Source organism: Micropterus salmoides, unplaced genomic scaffold, assembly GCF_014851395.1.
Source record: "Micropterus salmoides isolate LMB-PRFRI ecotype aquatic unplaced genomic scaffold, ASM1485139v1 Ms_hic_scaffold_16, whole genome shotgun sequence".
Lineage (NCBI taxonomy): Eukaryota > Metazoa > Chordata > Actinopteri > Centrarchiformes > Centrarchidae > Micropterus > Micropterus salmoides.
Genome location: NW_024040707.1, coordinates 4377270 through 4395139, shown reverse-complemented (window position 1 = coordinate 4395139; position 17870 = coordinate 4377270). Strand labels below are relative to the sequence as shown.

The 17870-nt window shown below is 39.2% G+C and overlaps 1 protein-coding gene across 1 annotated transcript; it reads right to left on the bottom strand.

The window, feature by feature from the left end:
- Nucleotides 1-3501: 3501 nt before the first annotated feature.
- LOC119905872 (cadherin-1-like) lies at nucleotides 3502-16849 on the bottom strand. The gene is made up of 16 exons (XM_038723230.1): nucleotides 16609-16849; nucleotides 14456-14570; nucleotides 14220-14308; nucleotides 13537-13743; nucleotides 13173-13313; nucleotides 12834-12989; nucleotides 11897-12041; nucleotides 10690-10859; nucleotides 10028-10156; nucleotides 9389-9574; nucleotides 8942-9186; nucleotides 7688-7830; nucleotides 7086-7177; nucleotides 6721-6853; nucleotides 6140-6361; nucleotides 3502-5788 (listed from the first exon to the last, which is right to left on the bottom strand). The coding sequence occupies exons 1-16, from the start codon at nucleotides 16657-16659 to the stop codon at nucleotides 5736-5738; spliced, it is 2277 nt and encodes a 758-aa protein (XP_038579158.1). The 5' UTR covers nucleotides 16660-16849; the 3' UTR covers nucleotides 3502-5735.
- Nucleotides 16850-17870: the final 1021 nt, after the last annotated feature.

The window sequence follows — 17870 nt, the reverse complement described above, 5'->3', positions numbered from 1 at the left end:
AGTATGCCACAAATCTGAGGCAGGACATTTAAAACTATTATGATAAAATCTTTTTTCAGGCCTTTATAAAGTAAATATCTTCAGAGAAAAAGTTGCAGGTATTTAGTCACAAACCAAATTATGGGTACGAGGCATTAAAGAAAGCAATAATCTCCACATCAATTTGAAAACCAGCACAGATTTTAATGTTTTAAAAAAAAGATTTTAATTAACCAGTATTGTCAGCATAATTTTTTACATTTTGAGCACCTCTTTTTTTTATGTGTGTAATATTTTGAGATTTGTTTTCTTTTTATTCTATGGAATATGTTGGTGTGTGTGCGTGCATGTTAATGTGCATGTGCCTGTGCCTGTGCGTGTCACCTGCAGGTGGCGCCAAATATCTTTGACAAATCCTCAAAGATTGGTGGGAGGCAGTAAAATTTAAATGTTGATGAACAATTAAAAGATCTTTTTGAGAACTATCTCTTCTAAAGCCGTCACATAAATGTAGTAAAGTTTTTCCCCTCTTTTAATGTAGTCAAGTAAAAGTGCAAAGCCTCACAAAATATTCATTTGGACTGCCAGCACTTGTACATGATTAATCAACTTCAGTGGAAACAGAATGTGTTATGTTCTACTGTACTGTTGTTTTGACAGTAATTGCCTTTTTTGTAATAGATTTGTTTTGCCTAATTGCTTCTGTAATTACTTAAGGATGCAAATACTTTTCCAAAACAAAATTCATCTCTCTAATTTATCTACATTTATTTAAAAAATAATTACATATGTATATAATGTGTGTGTGTGTTATATATATATATATAAATGTTTAATATAAAATGAGACTGTTCATACGAAGCATGAGGCAAATCAAATGAACATGATTACATACAGAGACTAAAGTTAAACAAAGAGATAAAAGCAGTTGTTGTGAATCACACATGATCCTTCAGTTCAGGCCTGCAGTTGACCTTTGACCTTCAGCAGTCCAGAGCTGTAACATCAGAAATTGCCACTCCCTTCCCTTTAATCTGAAACAGACAAAGAAGTTCTCAGATCCTTTACTTAAGTAAAAGTAGCAATACAACTATGTAAAAAATAGAGTATAGTACATCTGGAGTATAGACAAAGAAATTTGATTTGCTGTGCAGTTACTGTATCTGTTAAGTCACGCGCCTGCAGCTTTGTGGTACTTTGTGGAACATGGAGTTGTGTGGAGACACTTATTCTTGATCTACTGTTGCGTTTGATTTTCCCGCATTTGTTTTGGACAAAAGTGTCAAAGTGCCAATTGAACAAATGTAAATGTAAAGAAATGAAAGTAACAGGACTAAGAGTCTACAGCCATGTTCAGGGCTCCGCGAGCCTGAACTTGAGCAGCCTCACAAAATGCCAACATCTGCATTTAAATAAAAACCTGCTGATGTTTAGCAGGTCATGTTTCATGGCAATCTATACAATATTTGTCAAGAATTTTCAGTGTGGACCAAACTACACGGACATCACTAGAGCCAAGCCTCTTGCATAAAAATATCACATTTTTCTGTGGTAAGACCACTACTGTTTCTGAGATACATTTGGGTTTCAGTGTTTGCCAATCTGTGGCCGCAGAAACATTTCCCTGTTTCAGTGCTCTTTCAGTGTGCAGACATTTGAAATGAAATGTGTCTTGGCCGGGATTTAAACCAAAGGAAACACTCGGGTGTTACACGGCAGACCCTGTGAGACAGACACAATGACCCAAGTGCTGTTTGCACTTGGGTCCCGGTGCAGTCATCAGTGGCACGCTGTTCCTGGACCAGGTGATGTTGGGTTTAGGGAAGTCGTTCTGAGCCTCGCAAGATGCAACCTGGATGGGGAGACACATTAAAAAAAATCTTTAATATCTTAAAGTTGGCCACTGAGGCAGTAAATGGGAAACACACTATAGACAGCTGGATCTCAGTGGATAAGATTAAGTGGACCCACCTCACTGGTCACAGATATATCAGCACAGACACCCTTGATCACTGGAGCTTCTGGAGGAGCTGAATTGGGAAACTATTCACTTATAATGAATAACTACGTCATAAAAGAAAGATCTTAAGACCAGAGGTCTCACTTTACTGTAATTGAGTATATATTACATTTTCAGTTTAAAATCAGCAATTTATTACTTGACTTTTGATTGTTTCAGCTCGAATCAGTTGGTATATATTGCATTGTTTGCCTTTACCTTACGTTCCCTTACCTGCCATGACTTTGTCATAAACTAAATTCAGAGTTGAAACAGAAACAGAGTTAAACTTAGTGGAATAATCAGTTCATTTTAGGAGAGAAAATCAATTAGCAGCTGCTCAGCTGTGAAAATGTGCTGCTTGTCTCTCTTTTACATAGTCGTTCCCTGAAAATCTTTGATGGTATATGAAGGACATTTTTTACTATTAATCGAGACATTTAACTTCAGACTAGTTAAGAATGGAAACAATTGCAGCCCTAACTAAATCTTACTCTGCTTGACCCTTAAAACTCACTGAGGGAAACATATTCACAATCTATTGGAAAACTCAAGACTGTTTCTCATAATGACAGGAGCAGAGGATATTTATGGACGCTCACACAATGTCCCAGTCCTCTGTCCTGCATGTAAAAGCCAGCCTCACACATCACATTGCCGTTATTGTCTGGTTTAAAAAACATCACCAAGTCTCAGAACTAACCATGTCCTGCTTTGGGGCTCCTGCAATCTAACTGCTGTATTTCTTTACAGCAGTAAAGCAGTCTAAAAAAACATTTAATTATCGACTCTAGGCAGATATAGCACATGCTAAAATGCACTGAAGCCTACAGCTACATGTTGGAAGGTTAACTGGCGAGTCAGTTACACGGTAATTAAGTACATCTTCAGATATTTTAGGAAGATATCCAGAAATAAGGGCTGAGATGCTGACAAAGTGTGAAATTTGTGGAAAAGGCCACCCTAAAGTGAAGACTAATAAGACTAATAACATAACATGATTAACTACATATACTCACACACATCCAAAAGCAGCACTTATATTGGAGTTAACTAATAACAAAACTTTTGGAAATGTCCGACACATTTAGTTTTACGCTGCATTCAAACTCCTATCAGGGACTATTTCTCCTTCACTAAACTTGTGTGTTTATTAAGTAAATAAAAAAACAAAGACTCACCGTTCAAGTTAAGGAGGCAGATATGAAGAAACTGTTCTGTGTAGGAGAGCCATTTTTTTTATGGCTGCTTGTCACATCCTGTCCTGAAATAATAACTCTGCAGTGTGGATGAAAAGTTACTGTGGGGCTTTATTTGTGTGGGTTAGAAGAATCAGCTCATCCGGGTTTTCTTCCTGCTACAATCTTCGTCTCCCAATTCACACACAGAGATTCCTTCTAGGCAGAAAGTTCTCAAGGTCACGACAATCAGCCTACCTTCTCAGCACTGCCCACTCTACGTTTAATTAGTCATTTAAGAAATAACTAAGTATAACTCATTTAATTTGAAATAAATAATAATAATTGTATTCAGATGACTTTATTAAAAAAATTGAAAATTACAAAGCGTTTGTACCTTGGGAGGCAACAGCAATGTATGTTTGACACAGTGAAAAAGACAATTATCAAACATTTAAAAAAGCATTTGATAACTCTTTTTTTTGCATCTGTTTTCCAAGTATACAGAACATGCAAATACTTCACACCAGGGATCAAAAACATCAATTGACAAAAATTCTCAATTAAACACAAAATTCAGTAAACTACAGAGGAGTGATTATTTCCCTACCATCCACATTTTCATTCCCCTCTTGTAGACCTTTCACTCCTGATGAAGGACAATGCCGAAACACAATAATGTGAACAGTAAATATTTAGAATTTGTAGCAAGAACCAAGTGGGTCCATTAAGTACCAGATAAAGTCTGTTCTCAATGGTGTTACAAAATCAACCCAGTTATTCCATAAATTTATCTGATTCTAGTCAAGTCTCGATAACTATTTGACCACACCCTCAGAGGGTTACGTGGCTGAAACATCTGGAGATGCTTTTAATTTATTTTCTCTTCATTGGGCTCCAGAGACAAAAAAACAACAACAACGGCCTCATAATTCGTCTGTAATCCATGCTCCTCTGGCAAACATTTTATAAGACTATGGTATATCATTATGTTGACTGTTTACTTTGAAGTACTTTTACTTTGCTTTAGTATTGTGATTGATGCTCCTCTCTACTCCACTACATTTGAGAGTGAAATATTGTAATTTGTAAATCAGTTATTTTGCAGATCAATATTTTACAATAAATTAACTCCACCTAAACTATCTAAAACACAAAAAGTGCCAAAGGGCTTCTTACAATACATCAACATTAATCAACTCAGGTTGGAATAATACCGTAAAACTTGCTAAAATCACTGAATTGACCCTGCCTATATTTGGGACAGGCCTTTAATTCCTTTTGCACAAAACTGAAACTACTACGAAACAGTTTATTTATTTCAAACAGAATAATACTTGTTAAAAAAAGATCAAATAATATCAAATACACGTCAGTCATTTGATCTGGCTCCGACAGACAGCTTACGTGCTTTTATTTCAAAATAACATCACGATAACAACAAGGTGCAGGATGAGAGAAGTTAGTAGACAGAGAGCGATGGACTTCACATGACAGGATTCACAACTTGGATTACTTTTTCTGAAAAGCTGTTTTAATTCTTTTGATGGGTGGACCCTTACAGACTAAAGGAAGATAATTAATCAAGGAACGGACACATTTGGGCTTCAAAGGTAAGGGCAGTCAGCACTTTTTTTCCTTTCCTCTCGTGTACCAGGCAGGTTAGACCAGCAAATCTATAAGAATTAGACCTTGGATCTTGTTGTTTCCCTTAAATGAACTGAACTATTGAACTGTGGAGAATCTAACCGATATAACGATGTGTAGCATGTTCATACTGACACATTGATCAAGCATTTAAACATTAATATTTGTATCAAGATCTAAGCAGCTTAGAAGCAGCTAAAGCAGCGACCCTGCGGGGTTTAAGATGTTTTATACATCCAAAGAACTTCTATAAAAACCAGATCAGGCGTTAAATTGAGGCAGGTGTTTATTTGTCAAAATATATTCCCACACCAGGCCAGTAAACGGGATAGGCGGCTATTTGGGACTCAGCTATTAATTGAAGTTTTACGGTAGCCTGACTTAATTTTGTCTAAAAAGCAGTTCATAGTATTGCTACTTTTAAAGGGTTTTTGAATACTTCTTCATTGTCCGCTGTTAAACAAAGCAACCTTCACATGTGTTACAATTTGCTTGAATTCCTAATTATATTATTATTAACTTAGTCACAGTGGTAGAGGATCATTTTTAATCATAACCTACTCACTATAACTAATCAGTAAGGTATTGGGCTTTCCTCCAGAAAATCGATTGCGCAGAGAGGTGACGCTTTCACTAAAACCACCATCTGATCTGAGAAACCGCTGATATACAGATGTTAGAAAACGTTGAGTTATTAAATATCAGACATGTCACTAACTTATGGTAGGGCTCAACAGCGGCTGACTCAATCAATAGCAATCAATAAGAAACGATTAAATATAACAAAATCTGCTGGTTAAAGCTTAAGCAAGAAATTAAAATAATAAAACAGGCTTGCAGCTCAGATAAACTCAGTTTTCAGACAGGACTTTAAAGAAGACACTGACTCCGACAGACTGATTTCCTCAGACAGGTCGTTGCAGATGTTGTCTCTAATACCGTCTTCGTCCGTCTCTCGTAACCTTCACCAGCAGCAACAGCAGCACTGAACATACAGAGCACAGAGATTAATACATCACACCCACATGAGTCAGTCACCACAAGTCCAAACATTATGTAGTGAGCAGAGTGAGCAACACTTGTAGTGGGTGATATATTCCTGAACACACACACACACACTGTGGTTTATTTATTTAACGCAGTGTCCTACAGACCACGTTGACAGCACTTTAGTTGCACAGTCTCAGGTTTTCATTGGGTCCTCCTGAACTACTACCGACCATAGTTGTGATGACTTCTTCTTAGTTTCCTAGCCATAATTTCTTTACATCTCCCGTCCCTGAAACTATGATAAGCATCTTTTCATATTTAAGTAGATTTAAAATATCAGACTTACTCAGCAGCACCAGGATGCCTCCCAGTGTTCCCAGGACAGCCGGCAGCCGGTTGGTGCCTCCTGCCACAGGCCCTTGGCAGGACACCTCTTCCCCAGTGCAGTCACACACTGTGGCCTGGATGGTGCTGTCCTGTTCCAGGCCCATATTATCTGAAACCCTCAGAACCACAGTGTACTCTCCACTGGCCAGCTCGGTGGCTAAACTCAGAATGATGTTATGATCTGCAACAAAGAAGAAAGTTTACATGAAAACCCCTTCACTGTTTGAGTTTGTCTAATTTCAACAATATTTTCATAGAGAGGCTGTTTGAAGAAAAACTAATTGTAATTTGCATCATGTCTTAAAGAGCTCCGTGTACCTTGTTACCCCACTAGACCACTGCGCTCAATTTTAATTGCCACTGTCGCCAAGTGTTTGCTCATGGTGGTAATTGTTGCGTCTCTGTAAATAATATTACAAAGACTAAGGTCTAGACCTGCTCTACATGAAAAGTGCAATGAGATAACTTCTGTTATGAATTAGCTCTTTATAAATAAATCTGAATTTTTCCACAAATTATTTAAAGCACAAAATAACATACTTGACTTGTTCATCCCAACAGTCCAGATGATCTTCGAGAGGCCCTGTAAAGAGACGCTGTATGGAGCACCAAAGCCCGGTCCGTCTTTATCTGTTACTGACAGCAGCTGAGGAGCCGAGTCCTTGTTACACACCTGAGAAAACATCGTCTGATTTAAGATTTTGTTTATGCTCTTCACATTACTGCACACCGTGGCCTTTGTTTACTTTTACCTCTGAAGTTAGTATTTAAAATTATTGATGTGACTTGATTTTGTAACATTTTGAATATTAGCATTTTTCATTTCCACCCATCACATGATACAAGTTCTCTACCCAAAATATGTCAACCTTAAATTGGGAGTGTGTTTGGGAGAAAAGATGCACCTTGATTCCACGTTCCTCAATGAAGGGTGCATTGTCATTGACATCGTTAAGGTGGATCACTAGAGTACCAGTTCCTGTGGCTGGGACTTCATCTGGTGAGATAACAGACATACACACATCAGGAGAACAAAATACATTCAGTTCTAGGGAAGGCAAAACCATAATCTGGATACCAGCTAAGCCAGCAGCCATACCACTGTAAAGCCTGCTGCTGCTGATTGACTGAAGCTAAGCAGGTTTGGTCTTGGCCAGTACCTGGATGGGTGACCTGTAGGAGCTGCAGTCCTTCGTCCTGCCTCATTGTGGTCATTAAACATCCTATGGCACTTGTTGCAAAGAGTAGGGGGTTCCCTGATGCCATGGCAAAATTCCCAACCTGGCTATCTAATCATCCCCCGCAGTAATTGCCTCAATATTTTCCTGCCTCAAGCTGATGCGTTCTGGCGCTAAATGACTGCCGTGGTGCCAGGTGGGTGCTACACATTGGTGGTGGTTGAGGTGAGTTCCCCCCACTTCACTGTGGAGTCCTTTGAGTATCTATGATAAAGCGCTATATAAATGTAATTCATTATTATTATTATTAAGTCTTGTCTCCCACCTACCATTGTCATATGCACCAATGAGTGCTGTGTATTTGTCATCCTTGACAAATGGGGACTCTCTGTCCATGGTGCTTTTCACAGTAATCAGACCCGTATCTTTGGCCACCTTCAGCCAGCCTGCAGGGTCTCTAATCATTCTGTACCTGGACATGAGAAAAATCATCACAGAAAAATATAAATGCTATGGAAGCGAGCCGATTACAGTGAACATGCTTCATGATGGGGCATTCACAGACCTGACATTGAGTTAATATTCATTCAGCTGCGTCTACTAGCCGGCACAGCTCTCTGAGACCTGGTTTTGTTCTCTGCATGACTCAATACACCACAGGGAGCGTTTGAGAAGCACAGCGCATCGACAGATTTAGCTGACTTGTTCAGATTTTGTTGTTTAGGTCATTTAACTTTGATTTTTGTGCTTCTACCATGGTTAATTAGGCTATGTAGTTAAATAGTTTCTCTTTTTTTGTCTGTTATTGCTGATATACGATCAGGAGTCTGCACAGGGTGTTTTATTTTGAAAACATGTCTGTGTTTGACTTCTGTCGCGATTCATCAGCTCTGTGCTGCTGGAAGTGGCTTCTGTCAAAAATAGACTCGCTGTGTATTCTCCAGAGCGGAGCAGAGAGCACCTTTTTCTGCTTATAAAACACGCTGCAGCAAGTCTGGCTGAACCGCAAGCATTGTCTAGAATGTCTCCTATTAGCTCTGGCAGAGTCGCAACCGGAACCAGCAGCAATCTTTGTGGCTGGAGTAATCTGGAAGAACACCAATTAAAATGTCCAGTAACACTTTATCTTCACTTGTCTTTATCCGCTCTGTGTGTGGAGGAGCTGCCTGAGTCTCTGACACAGAGAGCAGATGAGAGGAAAGACACAGTGCGACTGGCTTAAATGTTGCAAGGCTCATCTTTATGTAAACAAACATATGTAAACACAATGGGCAGTATCGAGCGCATTAAAAAGAATCTTGCTCATGTCCATATATCGTACGGTGAGTCAATAATGTAAATATCATGAAAAGGCTACCTGTGATTAAAAAACTTCAGCCCTCAGTTGGTGATTTTGTTTTCCACTGACCGCTGTTACGTCATTTTGTTCTCAATGAATTACACAATGAACAGAAAAGAGTTTGAGCTTTGAACTATTTTGTTCATTGAACTATTTTGTTCATCAAGATCTGATGTCTGATTCACGTGTTCCCTTATTTTTTCTGAGCAGTGTAGTAAGATGGTACATCAGGGTTTGATCTTACATGACTTTCTGTCTGCGTGCAGTGTCTGGGTCAGAAGCGGCGTACTGCACCACCTCACTGTCGACTGCAAGGTCCTCCGGTTTTGACACATGCTTCTCTGTTGGGTTAAAGACTGGAGCCTCATTGACGTCCAGCACATTCACCAGCACTGTGGCGGTGGCGGTGGGCAGAGGGACAGCAAAAGGAACCTCATTCTCCACCGCAACCAACAGAACGTGCCTGCTGATCTTCTCAAAGTCAAGACCCTGGTTGGATGGAAACAAAGCACAGCACTAAAACCTAAATTCATTGTAAACCTTTGTTTACAACTTTGATTATTTACATAACAGCAAATGCTATTTAAGAAACTGGTCTCAGAAAGTAATCTGTAAATGAAACGATTTATTGACAGATATCTCATAACTTCAATATTGTGGTTTATTTGAGAATTCCTGGTTTACTTCCTACCTTGGTGATAGAAATGATTCCCTCATTTTTGTTTTGTTCCGTTGTCACAGTGAAAAGTCCTTCAGGATCACCACTGACAATTGTGAACTTGCCGCTCCAAGCTGGTGTATGCGGTTCGTCAAGATCGGTTACTGACATCACAATGATCTGAGCCTCTGCTTTATTTTCCTCAATTGTTGCTGTATACTGGGAGAATGCAAAGGATGTGTTAAGGTGTGGGAGTGAAAATGGAGAAAACAAAGACTGGAAAAAGGCTGTTGCCTGATAACTAACTAGAATAATAAGTATTGGCTTAATTTCATGGTCTGTTTCATGTAGTTCATTTACTTTATGATAATCATGTCTTCCCAGGACCAAACTGATCTCCAGTCCTACATAACTACTAAATAAAATAGCAACGCATTACATGAGCAAAAATGATTATGTAAGCTAACTACTTCCTAGCAATTTTTCTGGAAAGGTGGGAAAAAATGACACTTCAAACCACAGCCCTGTCGACACCTCAGCATGGTGAGAACTCTGCAGCTTGACAAATCTGCTGTGCCTAGTTAGGGTCGCTAAGCTGTGATTTAACAATTGCTCTTTGGGGGAGGAGTTTAGCAAAAAATACATTTCCAGCTACAAGTATGTTGTACTTACGGAGGACTGAGTGAAGGCTGGAGAATTGTCATTGATATCTGTGACAGTAAGGATTACTTTTGCTTCTCCAGTTCGCCCTTCGCCCCGCATGTCTGCTGCTTGTACCACCAGTGTGTACTCTTGGTTTCTCTGTTAGAAGAGATGCACAACATATTTAAGGTTCAGTGTGTACGTTTTAGTGCCATCAAGTGGTGAGGGCTTCGAATAGCAACCAGTGGCTCATGGTGCATTCACGTGTTCCTCGGACGAGTTTCCCGGGTTGTAAAGTCTTCCAACTTCAGTGTGTGTTCATGTGCTCTTAAGTTAGAATGTGAAATCAACATGTGAGGTGAGCCGTGATTATTTAATTTGATGCCTGTGACCAAATACCAAATCTAATGACGTTCATATTTGTCTTGGCTGTACACTTCAGATAACTAAGTTAACTAGCGGTTAGGTGTCTTGTTCAGGGACATACTGGTGGATGTGTCCCACACCAAAGGCGTGTGTCTTATTCACTGCACCATCGCCACCCCGGAGCGAACCGCGCACCAGAGCTCACATGAAAGCTTTTACACCAACCTGAACCAAATCAAACGGGAGTTTGTCTGAAAAACAGATAATTCCAACATTTAGGTGTGAAATCATGCTGAGACAGGTGATTTATATTTTAAAAGCCTTACCTCTCTGCCCAGCCCAGTGGCTGCCACTCTGATTGTTCCGGTGACTGAGTGGATGGCAAACAGGTCCGGAGGAGCTGCTGGCGTCTGGCTTGTAATCATGTAGCGGATATCTGCGTTATCAGTCTGTGGGTCGTCAAGATCTTCGGCCACAACATTAATCACCTCAAAACCTTGAGAGAGAGAAGTCAGAAGTCAATATTAGGTACAGGCTTTTCGAAGTATTCAGAGCACTTTATTAAACCTGCAGTGCAAAACTTTTGTCTTCCCTTTGGACAGTGAGAGTATTTACACGAGACTGTCAACACAGTCTTAAAGACCTACAGGCTCTGCCATACTGAGTTGCTACTGACACTATGTTGCTCCCCCTCCAGCTTGGTATAAAACACATCACTTTAAATACAAAGAGATTTACCTGGCGGCGGTAGGCTTAACCAGCGTTGTGTGAACTCGTTTGTCAAGAATTTTCATGTGTAAAAGTCCAGCACTCTAGCTTTAAAGAGGTAGCCTTATTTACTGAATCAAATTGGGGCGTAGTGACACCACTGCGGTGCCAGAAACGAAATGAGTCCTGACTCAGCTCAGGTCTTTGGTGGAGTGCTCGAGCTGGGGCACAAGATCTGACTGACCCCTGGAGGTGGTCTTTTAGGCCACTACCATTGTTGTTTTACTTCATGGAGCCAGTGGAAGTCATGAAACAGGCGGTTCACATAGGAGAACTTTGGTAGATTGAACATGAGGCGTGCTATAGAAATTCTCATCAATTACTGAGGATTGAGCAGACCAATATACTTTCACTGGGAAACTTTGTTCATGTTCTCAGCATGTACTCCAGCTAAAGCAACAGTGAAGATTAAACACACCAATGCAGATCTCATTCGGTACCACGTTGCTCACAATAGTTTCGTAAACAACATAACAATAAGCCTCCTCCACACACGGCTTACCTGCTCCTGTGAAAACGGAAACTGTCATTTAAAAATGCAACATGTGAGTTGTGTTTCGAGTGACTGTTAATTATTGTTTTTAGAAAGACAGAAAATCGGATTCGGCCACAGTGTGTTGGAGCAGCTCCCGGATTTTACTACATCAAAGTTTAGGAAAAAACATTAGCAGCTGTTCTCTGCTTTTTTCTCAGCTAAAAGTGAAAAACACAGTTGAACACTAACTGACATATCTTTCAGGCTGAAATGAGATCTACTGACAGTACCTATTGGTGAGGACTCAGCAACGTCTCCCAGGTAAGTGGCTTGAGTGAAAACAGGGATGTTGTCGTTCTGGTCGATTACACTCACTACAATTTCCATAGGAGCCTCAGCATTTTCTGAACCATCTGGCACAGCATGCACTTGAAACTGCGCAGAGACAAACAACATATATTATAATACAGCAAATGCAATGATAATCCATGTAGCTGCATGCCTTTACATCATTAGAGCATGCCCATAAAGCACATTCCTAACACGGTATCACTGTGAGTACATAGCAACTGTTTTCTGAAGGAACAAACTACCAACAGGGTGAATGTTTGGTACTCTGAGAATACATTTGTTTGGAGTAACATGGAGCTCTTCCTCGTTCAACGCAATCAGCAGAAACATAGAAAAGCCCATCAATATGTGACGAGTCGGGAGTGAGAATGTTTTGGATTTTACCGTCACAGTTTTAATTGTTGACAGATTGATTAAGCTGTACGGCAGTTTCTGAGTTATATTCAATTGAATCACTGTTAAGTGCTCCTGCATACATGAAAACGGGGGGGGGGGAAATTATTTCACATTTCTACAAATTGTAATCGTATACTCATACACAGAGATGTCTCAATCAAGTTTTTTTGTCCTGTAGTATTTGGTATCTGATACAGAGTCCAATCTAATACTTAATTTTACTTAATATTTACTGAATTGTTGAATAAATATGTGTTCTGTTTGTATTATTATTAATATAACTATTAAAATCAATTTCACAATGAGAGTTCAGCTATCATTAAGCAGATCAGTGTCTTTAGTACAGTACAGAAAGGAATTTTAACTAACAGAGTACAAAGTGTTTTCAGATGTTTCTGAAAACTCTGATTGAACTCTCTGTCTGATCCTGAAAAGGTGACAAAGAGTGCATGTATAAAACTAAAATCAGAGGATACTTACTATGTACTTGTCTTGTTTCTCTCTGTCCAGTGCTTGTGTGATATACAGATTGCCATTGTCTCTGTCCATGGTGAAAAGGCCAACAGGAGGCTGATCAGCTCCCGGACCAGAGATGCTGTAATAGATCTTCTTCACTTTATCCGCAGAAGAGCGGATCTGAACAAAACACACCAGGTCTGAGTTATCCCCCTGTCACTCACTACATAGTTACAATGTTGCAAAGATATTGACAGAAGTTGAAATAGTGCAGAGTTCTTTGACTAATGCTACAGGTGCATTTTAATTTCTGACATACAGATACCAAGTGGCCTGGTTACAGTGTTCCTGTGTTCCTCTTACTTGAGCTATTTTCAAGGGGTAGGGTCCTTTGTGATTCTCACTAACACTGATGGCAGGAATAACCCACTCTCTCTTCTTCCTCCTCAGTCCTTCACCAGACTTGGGGAAATGCAGAACAGGCACCAGTGTCTCAGGTGCACTCTGGAAGAACATGTACATTTATAGTAGAGAAGAAAAATAACAACAATGACTAAAACAGCCTTTTCACTGTCAAACTACACAATATCTTTTTTGTCAACAAACAACAAATGGATGCATGTAGGACCTGCAAAGAACATTTTATACAAAACATATTGTTTTGAAAGAGTTTTTTTTATCCTACAAAGTGGTTGTAAACTTCCTTCAGTAGTGTCTCTAATCCTACCTCTGTGTTATTAGCAGAGTCCACTTCAGTCAGGTGGTGCTGGAGGTTGTGATCCTCATGGTGATGCTCAACATTTTGGTGCTGGTTACCATGGTGACGCCCATGGTGCAATACCCTGACAGAAAGAGTCATTTTGTGACCTTGCGAGTCCCAGGAGTGGATGAAGAAGTCCTGGTGTCCTTCATGAAGAACAACCTGTCTCTTTACCTGGAGGGAGAAAACACTCATCAGCAAAGGCCGACGTACTAGCAACACTTTTAGATTTAATAAAGATTTCTACGTGACAAAATCAAAACTTGGGCAAACTGAACTGCTGGGGACAGCTGGATGTGTAAAGTAGCTTGACAACAGTGATCAACAACAGTGTTGTCGCCGTTGAACTAAATCTCTGTAACATTACAGATGGGCTCAGGTCAGTGTGTGTATGTAAAGAGAAAGACAAGAAAACGTGCACATTTAGAGGTTTCTCCCAACAGAGCTGCCACATTTTAAAATCGAAGTAGAGCCTAAGTTGTGTTTTGTTACTGCATATCTGGATGAAACTACCTAAATTATGGAAAACCTATAACATGCAATTATTACTTCCTTAATAGAACAAAAAATCTTACATGGCTAAACGGATGTGTGAGAGCTGAACATTAGAAACTTAAATTTTCCAAACAGGTCTGTTAAACTCTACTGACCGTCAGTGTGCCGTCTGTTTGTACCACGAAACGTCTGTCATCACTGCTGAAACCAAATCTTGTGCGGTCTGTGCAGTCAGTGAAGCCCACTGGAAGTGGACAGAAGAAACAGGCATCCGTTACAAATGCAGTAAATACAGAGAAAACGAATTATCAAAGTAATGCGAATGCTAATCCTAATCCTAATCTAAGGATTAGGCAGCGAGTGAGAGAACAGCTCTCTGGATTGTTCTTACCTTTGCCCAGTCTTGTGCCCGGCATCAGGTGCTTTCTGGTCACTTTGAAAATGACCATTTCTGACCCGAAACCAGGTACACATGTCATCTCCTCAGCTGTCACTAAATCTGAGGACTTTGAGAGGAGAAACAACCTTTTAGCGAATCATAATCCAGATGGAAAATGTGAAATATTTTTTCAGTCTGCTTTAAGTCTGGGACTGCAACTAAAATGTTTTCATTATTAATATATGTGTCAATACTTTTGATTTCTGCCTAGGTTGAACATCGTAAAACGTGCTTTAACAGATGAGCTATTAAAGTCCAGGATTTTATAACTGAATTAAAATTAATTTATTTATCATTGAAGTAAAAAGGTGCCACATGCACATTAAAAGAGGTTACTTCCCCAAACAAAGACACAAAAGAGGAGGGAAGAATGCCTGAGAGCCTTACTGCATAATATTACGTCACCCATATTTTCACCTTCCACCTGAACTTTGTATTTCCTTTTACATAAATGAAAACATTTCCACCATAAATTGATACATAAAAGCTGAAATTGCTGCTGATTCTTTACTGTCCTTTTCTATAAATTTGTTTCCACCATCCATACATAGCCTCACATAAGAACAACATGAACATACGTATGTCAAACACCTCCAGAAAGCACATTTATGACAAATTGACACCAATCTAACATACTTTTTTACTTAAGTAGTTTTGTTGAGTAGTGCTACGGCAAAGGGGGATAAAACTTCTGCTATAGCAAGCCTGTTTCCAGCCCAGGGATCTATCTCTATGTCCAGATGGGTGAAGAATGGCTTGAGAGGACGACTGACGCAATGCAAACGAAAAATCCATGTCTGATCCTAGTATTTTGTCACCCTATCCATGCCACACACCTCCATGAAGCTAGGAAGCTCAGCCTGAACGTCAGCTGGTTTTCAGTACAAAAAGCCGTGTTTTTTGCATGTAAAACTGGTTTCAACGTGGTATTGTGCAATACCTATGAGCTCTTAAGTTTCATTTCTCGCCAGATTCCGCAGGAGAGGAGAAGTATTGCTTTGGAACAGATGGTCTTTATCGTCGTCTAACCGATCTGTAGGAGCTACACAGGCATCCAATAAATCAAACGATTCATCTCCTCAATACTAAGAGAGAAAGCCCACTTACAGCCCTGTAGGATGTTCTCAAGTTGTGGGCCTGTAAAGCACGGGTGTGCTTTTGGTCACAGGAGTATTGATCAATATTCACTGTTAACCTCTTGGAAACAGACACCTATTTCCAGGAAAAATGCCTAAAATAACATACCCAAAATGAATGAGTGATAACTCCTCAACCATTAGGCCTAGATGCATAATTCTGGTCTCCTTTGATAGGTCAGAAACTAAGGGATATGAATCAACTAAACCTATTAATCTTACTATTAAAGAGTAAATGGAGATGCAATAAATGAAAATGGTATCACCATCAAAACCATCAACTGATTATATAATGCAACAGAATATCTGCTAATAAATCCTGGAATACAACTGTAACTGTAAATTTGATGAAAAGAAACTAATATACAACAGTCATTACATAATTTTTCAACAATATACCAGATGAATGTCCATGTTTTGGCCACATTTACTGTTTAAATGTTCACTTTTATTGGGAGTTTTCTTTTAAAACAGTATTCCTGTCCATACAACCACGTTCCAAATAACATAAAGCATAAAGCCAAAACATTGAAATATTGATAGAAACAGTGATTATTACTGCTCAACATTTTTATGAGAGAGGACCCCTAGACCTACACCCTTAATAAGTGTCCCCTCCAGTGTTGAAACACAACCAGTTCTCTTGCAATTCAATAAAAAAAATTACCCCATAATAACCATACATTTCAATTATCAATCAACTTTTCTCAAACTGCTAATGTAGAAAGTGATGGTCCTTTAAAAAAATTAGTTAATGGAAATAATGACATAGGCCTTCTATTTAAGAAACAGCACTTCTTTGAATACTATCATGCCTTTAAAGCCTGCCCAACCAATGCAGAGTCTAATAAAAGTGCGACTTTACTGAAAGAAGAAGCAGGTTGATGCATAACTGAAATGTCAAAATTCAGTCAGGATTAAAAAAAAGTGTTCTATCAGATGTAAAAAAGTAAATAAAGTAAATCTCACCTGGAAAAGAACAAAAGAAATTGCCAAGAACGCGAACCCAGCCGTCCCCATTTGTCTGCAAATCCTCTTTAAATATTCCTTGCAATGAAAGTCAAACTAGTAAAATTAATTATAAGGAAATTCCTTTACTAAGTGTTGCTGCAGCTTGAAAAGACAAATACAAGTAGTTCCTGTTACTTCCTACCGCAGACAATAACAGGAGTCTTCTTCACAAGCAACGAGCTGTATCCATATTATACAACTTCCCGTCTCTAAATCACTAACCAACTTCCTGTCTGTCTTGCTCTCTTTCACTTTCTCTCTCTTTCCCCGTCTGTCTCTCTCACAAACACACACACTCTCACACAAGCTTTGCAAAATTGACACATATAACACTCTGTATTCTCACGCTGACTACACTTATTTTCATGTTTGTTTAGGTAAGATCTGATTTTATTAAGATTCCAACCATGTTGTTCATCATTTGGCTGCCAAAAATTGTTAGATATATAATACATTTTTCAATTTTAAACTGATTCAGGTGATGCCATAAGAGTGTTTAAGTCATTGGGATGAAACCAGCCTTGAAACCACACTCTCTAGGTTTCGGTTCCCCATTTTCATTAAACTAAATTAGATCCTCCCCTAAAGTGAGACAGGACAGTTTTCAGAAAGTCCTGTAACACAGACACTGTTTTTGATGTATTTAATTATTAAAGCTGTATTCACACAGTACTCAGCTCTCTGCAGGACACTTCTAAACAAGGTGGCAGTAGTTATATAATTTCATGACGTGTCTGTTTAAATTAGTTTCTTCACCTTCTCAATGCCCTCATCGATGTGGTGTCTTGTGAAAAATATCAATAATTAATCCCTGAGAAAAGAGCACTTCCTTCATTCCTCCATCCTTTTCTGTTCCGGACTCATAACTCAGACTCATAACTAGGGCACGGTGATATGGCCAAAAATGTTATCACAATAAAAACATTTCATACCAATATATATATGAAAAACAATATAATTTTGGCTTCTGATCATATTTAATCATCACCCAGTAACTACTCACTATAACTGATCAGTTAGGCATCAGCTTAGCTTCCACTCGGCTTTCCTCCAGAAAATCGACTGTGCAGAGATGATTCTTTCACTAAAATAATCTGGGGTGTCATTTACAAAACTGTGCCGAGAAACCTCAATAAAGTGCATGTGCGCCCAAAAGCCAAAAATGGCATACGTATAAATGGCATGACTTATAGAACCGTGCGTACACACAGTTGTAAGCG